The sequence below is a fragment of the Gymnogyps californianus genome, chromosome 3, assembly GCF_018139145.2.
Source record: "Gymnogyps californianus isolate 813 chromosome 3, ASM1813914v2, whole genome shotgun sequence".
In the NCBI taxonomy this organism is placed as follows: Eukaryota; Metazoa; Chordata; class Aves; order Accipitriformes; family Cathartidae; genus Gymnogyps; species Gymnogyps californianus.
The window spans coordinates 91318172-91334554 of record NC_059473.1 but is presented as its reverse complement, the minus strand read 5'-3'; the positions used below and the strand labels follow the sequence as shown (position 1 = coordinate 91334554).

Below are 16383 nucleotides of genomic sequence, written 5' to 3'. Positions count from 1 at the left end.
TGATCACTGTCAGTAACAAAGTCTTGTTTCCTACAACTTCCCTCTTCAGTTCACGATACACTGTAGTCCATGAAATCATAACATCTGTTTCTCCAACATGAATTTTCTCAAGTCTAACAAACTTGCACCACACCCTTGCCCTGGGAGGGAACTCGAATAGCATCCTTCCTGTCCCGGGCACCTATTTATATGGAAGTTCTCTCAGATTTTATCTTTTCCTCATAGTGGCCAAGAAGCTCAAGATTTACAGGGACAGGGACAGAAAGATGGCATGATTCATTTCTTTCAGAAGCCAGGCTAAAAAACTCACCATAAACTAAATGAAGCTGACTAACACTCCATAATCGAGCTGTTTTACCCTGCTTCACTTTTAGGAACCACAGAGCTTTGAAACAGGGCTAAATCATCACAAGATGGCACTGCCATGTGCCAACAGCCTTGCAGTAATTGCCCAGGAGCAAACTCTCACCCTGCAATACTGCACAGTTAACACAGAGTAATCTACCCCATTCTCTTTAGCACTAATGAAAGACAAGTGGTCTACATTTCTGGTAGACAGGGCAGCCTGATTTTAGATGCCAATATCATTGACTGACAACAGATTTTAAAAACTGCTCATGAGGCTAACCGCAGGGGAAAAAAAAAATTATATTAAAGTACTCTTAATGCAACCACAACCACTGTATACTACTATGATATATTACACAACATACTTCAATTAAGTTAGCTAATTAGCCCAGCATTCCCTCTCAAGTTAGAAAATCCAACAGCAATTTTGAAGGCCACAGAACTTTCTCCATGGAGGGACATGCACAGTAATAATCTGAGAGGTGCGAATAAGCAGCAAGGGGTTCTGACATGCTCTCATTTCCATTTCAGACCTGCTTCCTCCTCTCTGCAATCACTACAAGTCCAGGCATTCGGAGGCTGCGCTCATCCTCCCAGGGCCTTGGCTCCCCAATATGCTGGCAGAGCTGAGTGGGAAGCCATGTCATGAATAAGGTTAATGATCCAGCTGAAAAATAGCCTGCTGCTTAAACAAATTTATAAATATTATAAATACATATACAAATTATAAATATATAGTCTTCCCTGCTCCAGCAGAATCATTTTACTGCACAGCTGCACAAACAATTGAGCCAGTACAACAGACAAGAATGAAGTGGCATGGGGCAGTTGCAAGCAGCCTGGGACTCTTTAAGCTCATATACACACCAAAAAAATATGTATGTCAGATATGGCTACAGTATATTCGTTAAAAGAGGAACAGAAACTTAATTTTTGCCTCTGTGAGTCCTGCTTAGACATTCCAGTGAGTCTCAGCTGATATGGATCTCCATGCTAGTTTTTGCAGTACTTTCTCCTCTCCCTAGGGACCAGAGAGATTTGTACACAAATGGATTTGAGCCAAGCACAGTTCCCAAAGAACTTGGCATGCCACAAGCATTGACTGTCTGCACTAGCATCTGGAAGTCACAGGACTTTTATGTCGATACCACCAAAACCTTAAAATCCTTGTCCCTAACTCTTCCACAGGAAGCCATCCCCCATCTTTTTCCTGGTGACAAACTACTGAAGGACCTCTGGTTTCAAAGCAACCAAACGTACGAAGTAACCCATCCCCTTGGCACGTTTTCCCACATGACGTAATGCTATGGCTCACCGTATTTCACATGACACCCCAGTCACATTAAAATGCACCCTGGATACTGTGCCTTACATCGTAAACTAGTCAGGAGCGGGACTGTCCACACTGCAAGTTTTCTGCAGCAAAATCAAAGACCAATGCAAGCACTGAATCACTTGACAAGGGCAGTACTCCAGTCTCAGTAATTCTTCAGCTGTACTCCATCATATGCCTGTATTACACTCATAAAGTAGTCCCTATAGGCCTGCTGTGCCCGATACTGTATGGATGCCTACAAGAGGCAAGGTAGATAAAATAAAAAAGCAAATAAGGACACAGATAATAGTGATTTTTTATTTTCTCAATCATAGAGGTACATAGAAGGAAAGAAGCTGATGGGCTAACTCTAAATATGCTTTTGACATTTAAACTAATAGCAAGTTTTAGGTTCAGATGACCACACATTGTGTCATACCTCAATTAGCACTACATATTGGCAGTAAGATTGTAAATTAAGCTGTAGCTAAGCTTTGTAAGATCTGTCAGAGCTGTATAACTTTTATACTACAGGATTAATTTGGAAGGTTGCATGCAAGATTCCCTGTGTCTATCAGCAATCAGCTTTTTTTTTTTAATTTGCTTTTTCCCCACCCCTTTTTAAGGACAACCTAGAAAATTATTTTGAGAGGACTGGAAAAAAACAAAGGAATATTAATAGATGATAGAGAACATTAAAAAAAAAATAATCAAAGGAACATTAAAATTGAGCTTGTTTGTATACACTGTTCTTGCATTTCACCAGCTGTGAAGTATACATAAGAACTGGTGTTTCCACACATGAGGACAACACTGCGGTATCTGCAATGCCAACACCGTTACAGAACTGTTAAGTTGAAAACAGAAAACTAGACAACTGTTCTAAGGAAGCATTGCCTGAACATACAGGCAAATTTCCAAATGTTCTTAAGGCTGGGTTACCTGGTAGAGATGCACCACAAAAGAAACAAAAAGCTTCAATTTTTCTAATCAAAACCCTGCAATATAAGCAGGATGTAACAAGTGTACAGTAACACGAAGTAGTGAAGTTATTGATGTCTGTCTGAGAGATCCAAAGGTACATGTTTGAACTTGCAGCAACCAGCTTCTGCATAAATATTTTGTTTGTACTTAAATGAATGGATTGTACTATTATAAAGGAGTATATTAAAAAGCATGAAGAATGAGAATACAAGTATGTGAGAAGTAACAGTACACAAGGTTGCTTATAAAATTAAATAGATCGTTCATTCTCTGACGGATCTTATTACTAGCTGAAACTCAACACCTTGGCTCTGATGGGACAGAAATTAGTCCTTTCATACCCACATGAAAAAAAATGAAAAAGCAGATGCCAATTTCATTCTAACTGCCACATTAAGAAGTTCGAAAGGCAGAAAGCCTTAACTGTCCTAGCACTTGAGCATTCTCTATAGCGTTTCCTCCCTTCTTTGCAAGCTGTTTTGTTCAGCCACATCTCAATACGCTGCCTGCAATGGGATTTGCCTGTAGATACTTTCCTGTCTCGCTGTTCTAGCTGCAATTTCCATGATGTAATGCTATGATCGTTCCTCCAACAACTTTTTTCACCAACCAAAATACGATAAAAGCTTGCAACAAAACCACAGCGCAAGAAAAGAAGACGTATCAAGTCCTAAGCCTTTTTCAGGGTTTACTGCACTATTTTCCTAAATTTTTTCCTCCCCTCATTTCCCTTTGAGTAGAACTCTGCATTAGACTAAATTTAATTCAATGAATTGTTTCCCCACACATGCTAGATCTAATTATTTGTCTTCAGAGCAGCTCTGAATTTTGTGCCAGTTCATAAATGTAATTAAAATGTTGTTTATTTCTTGTTTTAGATTAATGAAGACTACGTGTTGACTAATTTAACAGCAACCAACTCCTGTAACACCCTTCTAACCATTGTTTCCTCATTTAGCTCCTCCAGCATCTTATCGTTAACCTTTGTTTATAGCTAGTTCTTTGATCTGTTTTCAGCAGATAGAACAGTGCTCACTGCCAAGCCAACGTGAATGAACTTTGCAAGTAAAATTAATTCTCCCTAATAAATGCTTTAAGAAATCAGGTATTCTTCCTACCACATCGTTTCATTTCTTTTTTCTACCAAGAGCCGGATCCTGGATGGGGAAAAAAAAAAAAACAAACACGTGCCACTAATTTAAAAAACAAGTAATTCTGCCAGAACCATGAGTGAAGTACAGAATAAATCTAGTTAGTGGCTGGATTTTTTACATACTTATCCAAAATGATATCTGTCTTGCTCTCTTCCAAAAAATCCAAGGGTGGGGTTTTTGGTACATACTGTATATATATGTACATATATTCTTCACTAAAAAAAAAAAACAAACCCACAACAAAAAAACCCTGCTTAAATATTTATTCTTTAAGTATATATTTTAATCTTTTATGTTAAAAACTATTACAATGAAATATTATACAATATGTCATTTTTAGAATTTAAATCCCTCCATCTTACATCTATTAAGAGCAGAATATTTAATTTTCTAATTCTCTGGGGGAGAATGTCAAGATCATAAAGTTCTGAAAAGACAAATGGCACTTAAAAGTTTAGATATAAAGAAGACCATTAATATCCCCTGGTATTAACATGCAATTAGGGAAAAAAAAAAAAAATCAGGGAAAACATTTCCTGATCAAAGTCTCCATTCTTGCTTAGAGATTCAAGCCAGAGTGACTGGTTAACATGCATTGCATTTTCAAAGAATATCTAAGAAAATAAGAATACAAACAGCTTGGTTATAAACAAAATCAGCAGGTTCAGAAAATGCATTTTATTAAATTCCTTAATTCTTAACACGTAACGTCTGTGAGCTTTATGCTTTTCCAAACAAGACAGAAGAGACAGAAACCAAGGTAGGCCTGGGGTATTTCTAGATATCCAAAACCAGACAGAATAAATGCTTTTCCAAAATAGGAAATTCCTTCATTGTACATTGAGGTTTTGCTATTCCCACTGAAAAGAGGTCAAAGATTGACCAATATAATTTAAAACGCATTTATATTTGATGGGACATTTTATAAGTCTCACAACTGGCTTTTATTTTTCCTTCCAAGTTTGTCTTCCCTGTAGTCAGTTTTTTGAATATGACATCTTCTACCTATAGCAGAGTGAAGAAGTAAGAGCAGTTTCTAGAGGCTCAGATTTAAAAAAAAACAGCATTGTAATTTAAAATTAGACAGACAGTTCCTTTTCCAGACAGTGAAGTAATCAGCTGCATTTTGAAAAATACAGATCAGCCATGGGAGCAGTGAGCACAGTGCATTTGAAATTGTTCAGTTCCCCCTGAACACCAAATGTGAGAATTCAGCTAGGTAGTAAGTAAATTCTTGTCTCAATATTTGCTTAACCATTTTACTGCCACCATAAAATAAAAAGGCAGATTCAAAGAATACGATGGATGAAATCCAGTCCCTAATAATATTTCTTCTCTGACCTTTCAAAGCTGATGCCAGTTCTGCAAGTGAGATGAAGCTGATCAACTCATGCAAGTCTACATACAGAGACAGTTTCTAAAATCTTGAAGATTAGGTTCCGAAATCTGTATCTAAATAGAACTGATCAGATCTGCAAAGCAAAACTAGCACAAAGTACTTCTGAAAAAAATATGGAAAAAAAAATATTTTATCTACTTAAAGATAGAGATTAAATTTAGACAACCACTTTCAATAACAACTGATTCCTGAAAATAGCCACCTCTGACAAAGAAAAGTACTCTGAATGACTGAAAAAAAGGTGTGTAATTCCTCCCCTCCCAGAGGACATAACTGTGATAAAATCACAATAGTCTAGAAAAGAACCTTTGTTGTTGTTGTTTCAACTAACTGGTGCTACAGAACATCAAACCTCTGAGATGATGATAGCAGGTCCACAAGTAAGGGGTAGGTACCAAAGGCACAACTGGTACAAAGCCTTAGATACACCGACCTCTTACATCCCAGTAATAATTTCAGCTGGGGTTAGGAGTATTGCTCTACTACAACAGCCAGAATAGAGAGCTTCATAGACAACCTAAATGCAGTTTCAAGAGAAGAAAAAAGTAAAATGTCTCCAAGAGGGTGCAGGTGGGATAAGGAAGAAACGATGCAGCAGAGATAAAGGATGTTTTTCTACTACAAATAGAGCACCGACGCTTCTCCTCAACTCTACTTGAGAGGAACAAAACACTGCAGAGGTAAAAATGTCGTCAGACACTCCATTTCCAACTATGGAAGCACTCTCCGCTACTAGTAACTCAGGTAGCATTAGGACAACAGAGAAGGCTAGGTGGGAAGAGCAAACATACCCAACAGTCCCAACAAAGCCGGTGTTGATTGGAACATATGCAATTTTTTTTGTGCAGACAGATCCCAACATTCTTAGGGAACACAGCATTTTATATGTGCAGCTTTCACTGTTACCAAGCACACCCACTCTTTACTACAGGAAGACAGGAGATGTATTTGCAAGTTACAGGAGTAATTAATTGAAAATTGGTAATTTCCAAAGATACCAAGGGGAAAAAACCCAAAACAAAACCCAAGCCCAATGCCTCCCCCCCCCTCAATGGTGCAAGGACACAATTTGACCACTGAGTTGTTCTGATTATTCCAATGAATTAAAGAACACTCCTCTATGCAATCTAAGTTAGGGACAATCAAAGAAAGGCTGGCTAAGGGTGCTGTCTGATAAATGCCTGGCTGCCGCTAAGAAGAGTTCTGCACTTCCCCACCTAATCATTCCTGTCAATAAACCAGCTTAACTCTTTGTGCCAAGGTATGGGAAACTAGATTAGCAGGCAGGTCTCGCCAAAAACTACCTCAAACACATATGACATCTCACAGGTTAAATCAGAGTAAGGACAGGAATGAAGTATCTGGAATTGCTTCTTTTGGCCTGTACATGCCAGCTTGAAGTATCCGTTGAACAACTGTCCAAACTGTGAAGTCCCACACTGCCAATTTTGCCAACAATAAAATTGGTATAAGAGCATCTTACTTCTGCATGCAGCCAGTTGCTCATTCCCAGCCCTACTCCCTTCTAACAGGTTACTACACATTCATTGTGCCACTGTGCACCATCTCTAAATTGGATCCAGTAAAATGATCCAGGATTTAAAAAAAAAAAAAAAAAAAAAAAATCAAAAGAATGTTCAAACCTGTTAAGTAAACAAGCATTAAGAGGATCATGGCCTGAAATGTAAGTCCAGCACCTGAAAACACCTTTTTGGCTACTGGACCATGGGATAAATCACTGTGCTAGCTTAGTGCAGCTGAAGAACAGAAAATAGAGAGTTGCCATTATGATCCTGCGAAGTGCTAATTTCCAAGAGAAATCTCTGGATCTGGTTTACTTACACTCTACACAACAGACAATATTACAATCATGTCAACCAAAATTCAACTTCATACAATTTCTCTGAAACAACAATACACCTTGAAACATACCAGGCCTATAAACAGCTACTGCTTGGGTATAAAACATCAGAGAAAGTGAAGTTTTTCAAGCAAGACAGAGGAAAAGCAGCCTTCAACTAAACAGCATATACCTGCTACATTCCATTTACACACAGGACTTTATTTTTTAAACTTAACAATACTGATACTCTAGAATACAAAATAATATTACCCCCGTTGGAGTGTTGAACTACTGTATATAAAAAGATTACCCGCATCTGGTTAGTTTTGAACTCAGAGGTGATGACTTACAAAGCAGACTGCACTACTGGCTACACCTCATCAGATACCATGCTTTAATGCACCTAAGGAGCATTAAGAATGTTTTTTAATTGGTAATTCAGTGAAAACCTAAGAATTTTTAGGTTGCCCATTCATTAAGTCCAACCGTATTTCAGTGCGATCTAAGAAGAAAATTTATATACACTGTCATCAATTGCTAATAAATGGGTCAGATTTTTACAGACTTGTATAAAACGATCCGAAACATTTTAGAACTATAAATCCTTGGTCAATGAACTTTTAACCTCCATAACTAAAAAAACAGTTATAGCTAAAGTTATATAATTAGCTCTTTCTAAGATATTTTAAAGTGTATCTTTAATATAAAACATGGACAAACATTTGTTGCATGTATTTAATAGCCCTGTAAACATAATTTACTGCAACATGGCATAGCAGCATTACTCAAGCATGTTTCGTCTTCAGTGCCACTCAACACTGCTACACTGTATTATATTTAAGTGTACCATGCGCAGATAAAATTTATCTTCTCTGCTTGATTTTTCTATGAAAGATGCAGATCCTTTGAGTTAGTCTGGTCAACAGATACTTGGAGTAGGCCAACTAAGCAGTTTTCAATTGCTTTAAATACATCAAGGTTTAAAATTCTCAATACTTACAAATTTAGTACAAGTGGTACAATTTCTAAAATTGGTAAGTGACAAAAAACATCCTTTTCTCTTGTATTAGAAGACTCCTGCAACCTTTTAAGATGCTCTGGCACCTCTACTCTGTTTGCCTTGGTTGAATGTTAAGTGCATCTCTGCATAGCAATCGTTTCACCTGTCTCTGCAAAGGATGCCAAAGGTAGAAGCCCACCCGAGGACTCCACTGGCAGGTTAGGTAGGAGTTTGTCAAAGTCAAGGGTACCTCAGTGGCACAGACGCAAAGAAGGTCATCTTCTGCTGTTGCCTAGCCTGTTTTCCAGTAGTTACTGAATGGTCTAGGATTGATCTAATGGGAAAAGTGGAAAGAGAAACTACCTTTTCAGAGCTCTGACTTCTGCTCTTAGTCCTCATGTAGCACAGGGAAAAAGGAGGAAGCAGTCAGCATGAAATGCAGGGGGAGTTCAAGCAAAAGTCTGGACAGAGGAGTGGGACAGAATGGGAGTGGAGAGAGGGCAGCAGCCAAGACATCTGGATCTGGTACTGACTCCCTTTTCCCTTCTAATCTACAATCACTTCCAAAGTATGAAATAAAATACAGAACCTCCCCCATTTCTACGTCCCACTGCTAGCAGAGTGTGCCCTGTTAGTTGTGTTCTAGGATAAACTGAAGAGTGCCGCTGCTACAGACCAAGAGCTTCCAACCCCAGTGATGAAACAAGTTGTTGGGAAGGTGCAAGTCCCCACAACATTGTTGGAGCATCTTTCCTGCCAAGTAGCTTCAAAATGAAGATAACCTTAGCAGAAAAAACACTGTGTTACATATGGTATGTTGAATTGACATGGACTGATACACAGCTGAAATATCAAAACATGGAAAGGGACATGAAGTGGAGCTGAACAGCACTTGAGTGTACTTCGTACTGCTGCATTATGAACACAAACTCACCTGCTACTCCTTGCACAAAATCTACACCTCATTCCATGGATCAAAGAGTGACAGTGGGATCATTCAGAGCCACGGCAAACAGAGCTGTCATCTGCAGGACCCTCAGCTTCTTTAGTTAATTGGTGTTTGATCACATACGAGTTGCTCCAACAAAATTTTAGAGAACTGGTTACTATTGCAAGTTCCTCAGTTTCTATGTACACACCACGAAGCAATACGACAAATTTGGAGAAGTAACAACAACAAATGCACCACTCAAGAGTGCAGGAGGTGTTTATTAGGGGGAATAAAAAATCAGGACAGACATTTTAACCTGAAAATCCAAGATGAAGGGACCATTCCAACAACTTGGCCATTTACTTCTGTGCCCCATTTCCCTATCAGTGGATGAGGAACAACATTTCTCTTTGAATATTCATGACACTTCAGAAATGCAAACTCAAACACGCCAAAGAATTTCACAAAGAGAATTGAGTTTAGGTCCAGACAAAAAAGCACAAGTAGAATTTAACAGCTCTAGGGTAGTACAGGTAAGAACATGCATTTAACCCCAAGGATTAGAAAATACATTGATTAGATACCTGGTTGGCAAAACAACTAGTAAGGTAAGAGTCCCACAAAAAACCTATCACATGATCATGTAACTAAATGCACTATGATAGGACAACCCTGGAATATGGCACCTTCTAACTTCCACTAAAACAGCAGCATTCAAAGTAAAACATTCAGAGGGTTTGTTTTTCTGCAGTAAATATAACCAACTAGTCTCTCTGACTTTAAAGAAAGTGAATTTGCATAAAAGAACAGGAACCTGCCACAGATGTTCTCTATTACATTTTCACAGCATTTCACAGTACTGCAGAAACTAACATTCCTGACTACAAGAATGTGGCAAATAGCCTACTGAAATGGCTAATTAGACCACGATATTTTTTTATTTGCTCTGAAACAACAGCAATATTCAAAGATGTTATATTAAAAAAAAAAAAAAGACTTAAGAAAAAGTTGCATTTAGTCCTCACATCTGATTAAACTCCAAGTGTTTTCAAAACAACATGTGAGGTGCAGGTCATGTTGCATAGAGTCAGATTAAAGAATGAGTTGGGTCATTTTGGAGTGCAACCTCAACTAACTGACAGGCTCCCCATCCAATACTGGCCAAGTCACCACTTGACCTATTAATATCCCTCAGAGATGGTGCACATTCTACTTAAAGGGGCAAGTACCGTTCTTCTTGATGCCGATCATGTTAAAGCTGATGTATGTATGCTTATGCACATGGGTGTATGTGACCATACTATGATTCTCCTTGTCATCAGGCACAGAATGGTACCTGTTATACAAGTACAAGAATCAGGTACTTCATCCTTTTATGGCTAACATTGAGACATTTTTATTGGGGCTGTTTCAAGGTCAAGGAGTTTTCCAATATGACCCAAGAGCTAATTCCAGCAAGACAAGCGACAAAACAAAACACCCCAATCCATTTCAAGGCGTTCGTTGCTATCAATACCACAACAAGCATTCTGGTTTATCCCACACTGGCATGCCATTCTTCTTGTGAAAGGCCATGTTCGCACCACAACATGTTATTACAACAGACAAAGGGTGCAGAAATCTGACAGGAGTCCAGAGTTCAACCCCTTTTTGTTTTAGCACAGTATTTAACACCGTCTCAACACACAATAAGTTCTTCCTTTTCCCCATGACCCTCAAGCAACGAGTAACGATATCCCGATACCTTAGGCCGCAGCCCTCTAGAGACGGGGAGACAGCCTACATTTTTTTGTTCATAATATTCATAATGAACATAAGGCCAGGGACTCAGCAACTGACTTCAGTTTACACAGAGATGAAAAAAATCAGAGATGAAAAGAAAAGCAAACAAAAAGGACCAGCCAGTTTAGATAACCAAGGCATACACAAAAACAGGTACAGGTGGATTCATGCCCTTTCTGCAATATTATTTATTTACTTACCCCCATAACCGTGAAAATTTCTCATTTTGACATTTGATGTTTATTTCCTTATAAAACTTTCAGTGTTAGCAGCCTTTTTATAAGTCAGAAATTTTAATAGAAGAATTGACTGTTAGCTGCATGTGATGGTTTTGTCTCCATGTGGAAGCTGACTGGTGTAATTATTCAGCTACTGCTGTATCACTAACTTCTCACTCTGTGGATGTTATTCTGGAATAAAATTGACTACTGTAGAATACTTATGGCAATTCCACTTTTCTCAAAAAGCAAAGCCATTAATCATACACTTTTCCTGGATTCAGTGCTTCCCAAAACCCATACTTCATATGTAATCTTAAAATTTAAATGTTTACCCATACAATGCTAAGTAAATTAAAATTTACTGCACCATTAAAATTAGTCTCCATTGCTCTGATCCCATATGCAATGTTTTTATTACTTTTTTATAATCTTCTAGAAAGACGACATGTTCTCATGGACTTACTACTCAAAGATAGTTTCTCTTAATAAAGATTTCACAACAGACCACAAAAACCTACATGAGTGATTTTAACTCTACCCGCTCTTAGGAAGGACAGCCTGAAACACGGCTGTCCGTGGTGTAAGAACACAGAAGGGAAAAGGAAACAGGGTAGGAAGTTTGCAAGGTTTCCAAAGCTGTGGAGAGTCCTATGGGCACAGGATAATTTTCAACTTTTTCCTGATGACAAGCGGCAGCACTAAAAGAGCAGAAGCAGGTGAGGCCTACAGGCACACGAGGTGCAATGACAGAAGAGCAAGAGGAAAAACGGCCCAACATTCACTAACTTCAAGCCCAGTTATCCCAATAAAGGCAATCAACCCCACGGTTGTATCCATTTTCAGAACTGGAATCAGGTTCTTAACTATGAATTAAATAATTCAGTAGCACACTTGACAATTTCACATTTTGATACCTCCCATAAGGAATAAGGAAAGGACAAGAACTGAACACCGAGCTACCTGGAAGTCATCACCTACCTGCAACTTTATTAAAACAGATTTGAGCCCCAGCCCAGATACAGTGTCTTAGGAGGTCACAGGTGACATTTGGGAAATCCCCCAAAACACTAATTGCTTTGCCTTGGTTGACCTAGTTAAAATTAAAGGACTTCAGCTATTATTTTTTGTCATAGCGTGTATTAGTGTCAAGTCTCTCGTTACACTCAATCAGCGCCTGCAGAAGGCAGGAGGTAAGTTCTCGACGAGGATCTCCAGCAGGGCCTCCCTCGGTCGGGTCGCCCACCCCCGGGGGCCGGGCGGGCGCTTCCTCCGCCCCGCACCTTGCAGGGGAGGGGGCCGGCTGCCACCGTCCATACTCAGCCCGCCTTCTGCCAGCACCGCAAGCGCTCCCCGCGGCCAGGACGCCGCACAGCGAAGGCTCCGGCTTCAAGCAGGAGCGAGAGGGGCAGAACCCCCCCCCCCGCCCCCAACACCGAGCCCGGCCGCTGAAGGGCCGCCTAAGTTTCTCTTCCTTCGGGAACGCGGTCTCACAACCGGCCCCCGCCGGCGGCTCCCTCCCGAGAAGGCTGCCCGCCTCGAGGCGCCCGGAGAGCAAAAAAAAAATTCACGGCGGCGGGGGCCGGCCGTGGCCCCTCACTCCCGCCATGGCTTCCCCCGGCCCGGCGGGGGGCGGCGGCGGGGGCCCCGCGCGCGCTCCCTCAGGAGGCGCCTCCCCGCCCCGGCGGCCGCCCCCGGGGGCCCTGCCCGGATGGGCGCCGGAGTTGGTACATACGGGTCTGCCGCGGGAGGCGAGGAGAAGGGTGTAGTTTGTTTTAAACATGGCTTGCCTCTCCCCTCCTCCTTTTACCTCGGAGCCATCACCCGGGCACGGCGGGAGGTGGCGGCGGCAGCAGGATCCGGCCGCCCCGGGTGGGGGCTGCCCCCTCCCCGCCGCGGCGGCGGAGTTTGCAAGCAGGAAACTCCTCCCGCCGGGGGCCAGGGGCGAAGCTGCAGCTGCTGCAGCGCTTCTCCCCGGCGGCGGAGGGGGGAGGAGGAGGAGGAGGAGGAGAAGGAGGAAGGGGGGGGCCGGAGTTGTGATAGCGACTTCACCCCCTGGGGACGGGGGCGACACCGCCCCGCGCGGCGCCGGGAAAGTAAACAGGGGGCGGCGGCGACGCGGGGAGCGGCGGGGAGGGGTGGAGGGGGCTTGCAACAGGCAGCAAAATACCCGGGCTCGGGAGCAATCCGCGGGCTCCGGAACGGAACTGCGGCGGGAGAGCAGCAGGCGCCCCCGGCCCCTAACGCGCGTTTCACCCACCGGCCCCCCACCCCTGCCCGCGGTAGGCGCGGAGGCAGGACCCGCCGCACACCCGGGGCGCCTTACCTTTCTCTTCGGCATAATGTCCCTGCTCTGGGCCGCGAAAGTAAAGCGACGAAAGAAGCTCCGGCAGAAGCGCGGATCCGCCCGGTGGTGGCGGCGGTGGTGGCGGCGGCGGCAGCGACACCGGCGTCGCTGGTGCCCGCAGCTCTGCCCGCGCCCGGTGCCCGCCGCGCCGCCCCGCCGCCCCCGGCGCCCCGGCAGCCCCCACCGCCAGCGCCCGCCTCGCCGACGGGGCGGGCAGAGCGGGGCAGCCCCGGCTCCTGATTGGCTCCCCAGTTGCGTCGCGCCCCCCTCTCCGGCGGGAGCGGGCTAATCAGGGGCAACCCGCGCGGGTCAGAGGCCGGGCGCGCGGGGCGAGGCGAGGCGGGCGCGCGCGGGGACCGTTGGGGCCGGCCGCGGCCCCGGGCCCTGTGGGGAGCGGGGGCAGGGCTGGCCGCCGAGCGCCCTCGGGGGGAGCCCGCCTGCGGCCTGGAGGCGGCCCGCCAGGTGCCGCGTCCCGCCGCGCCGAGGTCCCTCGTTAACGGTTGGGAAGGCGAACCGGAGGTCTGGGCGCATTGGGCAAGTTGCGTGCGGCGAGCGGCATCCGCTCGAAGAGACGCCAGTGCTCGTTGTACGGCTGAATTATTTCAACCTGTTTAAATTTCCCTTCATTTTCTCCTCCCACTAGTTCCGGTTTCTCCTCCTCGACTGAAATCTGCTGCCTTCTTTCCCTATCATGACCGTTCTTCCTTCTTAAACCCGGGGGTTTATTTTGCCGTGTAAATCCATTCATCCTCCAGTCCTTATATTTGAAGGAAGCTGTTTTTTCAAGTCTCCTCTTTACATACCCTGTTAAATCACTAGCAAGGCAAAACAGTGCTGCTGAGAGAAACGGTCCATTACAAGGTGGTGTAATCAATTCTTCAGTGAAGTTCAAATGCCAGCAAACACCTTTTTCATTTTTTTAATTTTAATGAGAAAAAAGGTGATTGACTTGTTATCCCCTTGAAACTAAATGATCCCTCTCGAGCACCTGCAGAAGCAGCAGAACTGAAACCAGAGGTTTGCCAAGGGATTGGCCACCTGCCTTTTAGCCAAGAGCTAAGCGGTTAGGATGCGCACAAGGATGTGGCAGCCATAGGCCTGGTTTTCCTCTTTACCTGAGGGTATTTGAACTCATACCTCTTTTTCTCCCATCATAACATTATTTTGACAACAAACTAGAGCACCTCTGGAGTAGGAGAGCTTAGATTCTCCTGTTGATACTGTTTCAACAGCTTTGTTGAATTTATATTAATTAATTTGTACAAATAACTCACCAGGGCAGGAACCCAGCTGGGTTTGCTCCCAGTTAAGTGTGTAAACCACCAAACTAGGGAGTCACACCCACTTGTTTGCATGCTACTTCCGTACATTTAAGGAGCTTATACAAAGTGGTATAGTCCCACATGGAAAGACTGAGAAACATGCACTTCAGCAGGAGATGATTTAGTCCTGCCTTCCATAGTGTAATGCCTAGGTATTGATTAACATAGAAAGGAAACAAGTTGGAATTACTCTATAGCTTAACCTTTCCCTATTTCTTTTTTCACCTGTTCTCCAGCATTTTTCCCCACATGTCCTTAATCATTTATGGATGATGGGAGCAACCCCTACAGCTTCACTGTGGGCTGTCCATTCAGAAAGAGAAACCAGAGCTGGCCTCCATTAATACAGATGAATACTGTTGAGAGGAGAACTGCACACAACTGCAGTGATTTCTTCCTATGCCACCCAAAAATTTGGATTAAGCCCACATCTAATTCCAAACCAAAATAACTTGGAGTGGGAGGGGAACATATTAAAAGTTCTGATTAGCAATATGACTGCCTTCCTCGTCATTCTGTTATATTCCCGTTTCATCTTGCCCTTCTACTTTTAGACTCATGGGATAATTCAGGTTGAGAGGGACCTCAGGACGTCACCAAATACAACTCTCTGCTCAGTTAGAGCAGGCAGCTTGGGGCCTCATCAAGTTCAGAATATCTCCGCAAACAGAGATTCCATGATCTCCCCAGGCACCCTATGCCAACTCTTCAGTTCTTTCCCTGCTTATGCATACGTTCAATTCTAAAACTGTCCCCACCTTCTTTCCACAGTCACTTACTTGAGTTTCTTTAAACTTTCAGCTAGAAGACAACAACAACAGTTCTATGAGAGTAGTAGGAGCCTGGGAACAGGCAGAGAGAAAGTCCAGTAGACTTGAAGAGGTAATTTGTCCTGTCTTTATGGGAAGGGGAGAAGCAATCCTGTTGACATTTCATTTATAATTAGCTAAAACTAATGAGCAGTGTGAAGGAAAAGCAAAATTTTAGCAGCAAGATTGTGAGAGAAAGAACTGGTGGAGCTGATAAGTTACTTGCAGATGCCTTTTTTCCCTCCATTTAACTAAACTCAGGTTCAATGGAAACATTGCATCTCAGGATGAAATCACTCAGGAAAGTTGCTGCTCTGTAGAACAGTCTGTCTTCACTCCCTCAGTATTTTCTGGGTCAGTACAGAATTGTTTCCAGTCACTTTCTGTCACTGCAAGTCCTATCAGGTCTCTGGACAGTGGCAGGTTGTAGGGGAAATGCACCAAGACATGGGAATAGCAGCAAGTTGCTTTTCTCCTACCCATATACTCAGCCCTCCTGTGTCTGTGTTACACACTAACAGAATTTACGTTCAGACTGGCTGGCCTGCTGCTGCAGCCTTCAGTTAAAAAGCATGGGAATTGTCTGGTGGTTTCTTCTTTCTACAGCTGTTGTCTTTTTCCATCATACCTGACCTGCTGGTGTTGAAAGATGCCTCTTGTCAAAAATCTCTGCCACTAACAACAAGAAAAACGCTGATCTGTAGGTTTTCAAAGGGAAAATGCAAAAATGCTCTCTTCCAATATGTGATGAAAACTTCTGTACCACAGATGTAGGGCATGCTAGAAAAGCCATATTTTGACTATATTTTTGGTTGTCATAGAAATTAGTTTATAGCTTATAAATAGAAACAGTTGTGAAGTTAAAATAAGTAAATAGGGGATGCAACTGTAACACAGTACCACTTTTCTGTAACAACATTTAGGAAGTACA

At 42.9% G+C, this 16383-nt stretch overlaps 1 protein-coding gene across 3 annotated transcripts in view; it reads right to left on the bottom strand.

Annotated features, from left to right (window-relative positions):
- The window catches only part of HMGN3 (high mobility group nucleosomal binding domain 3), a 32691-nt gene that overhangs the window by 12458 nt on the left and 3850 nt on the right, over positions 1 to 16383 (bottom strand). The window contains exon 1 of one of the 3 annotated variants that reach the window (XM_050893726.1): positions 13301 to 13416. The exons of the other annotated variants lie outside the window; for them this stretch is intronic. Coding sequence (XP_050749683.1) covers positions 13301 to 13315 — 15 coding nt within the window. The 5' untranslated portion in view covers positions 13316 to 13416. Of the gene's footprint in view, positions 1 to 13300; positions 13417 to 16383 lie in introns of those variants that run through there. 3 annotated transcript variants of the gene reach the window in all.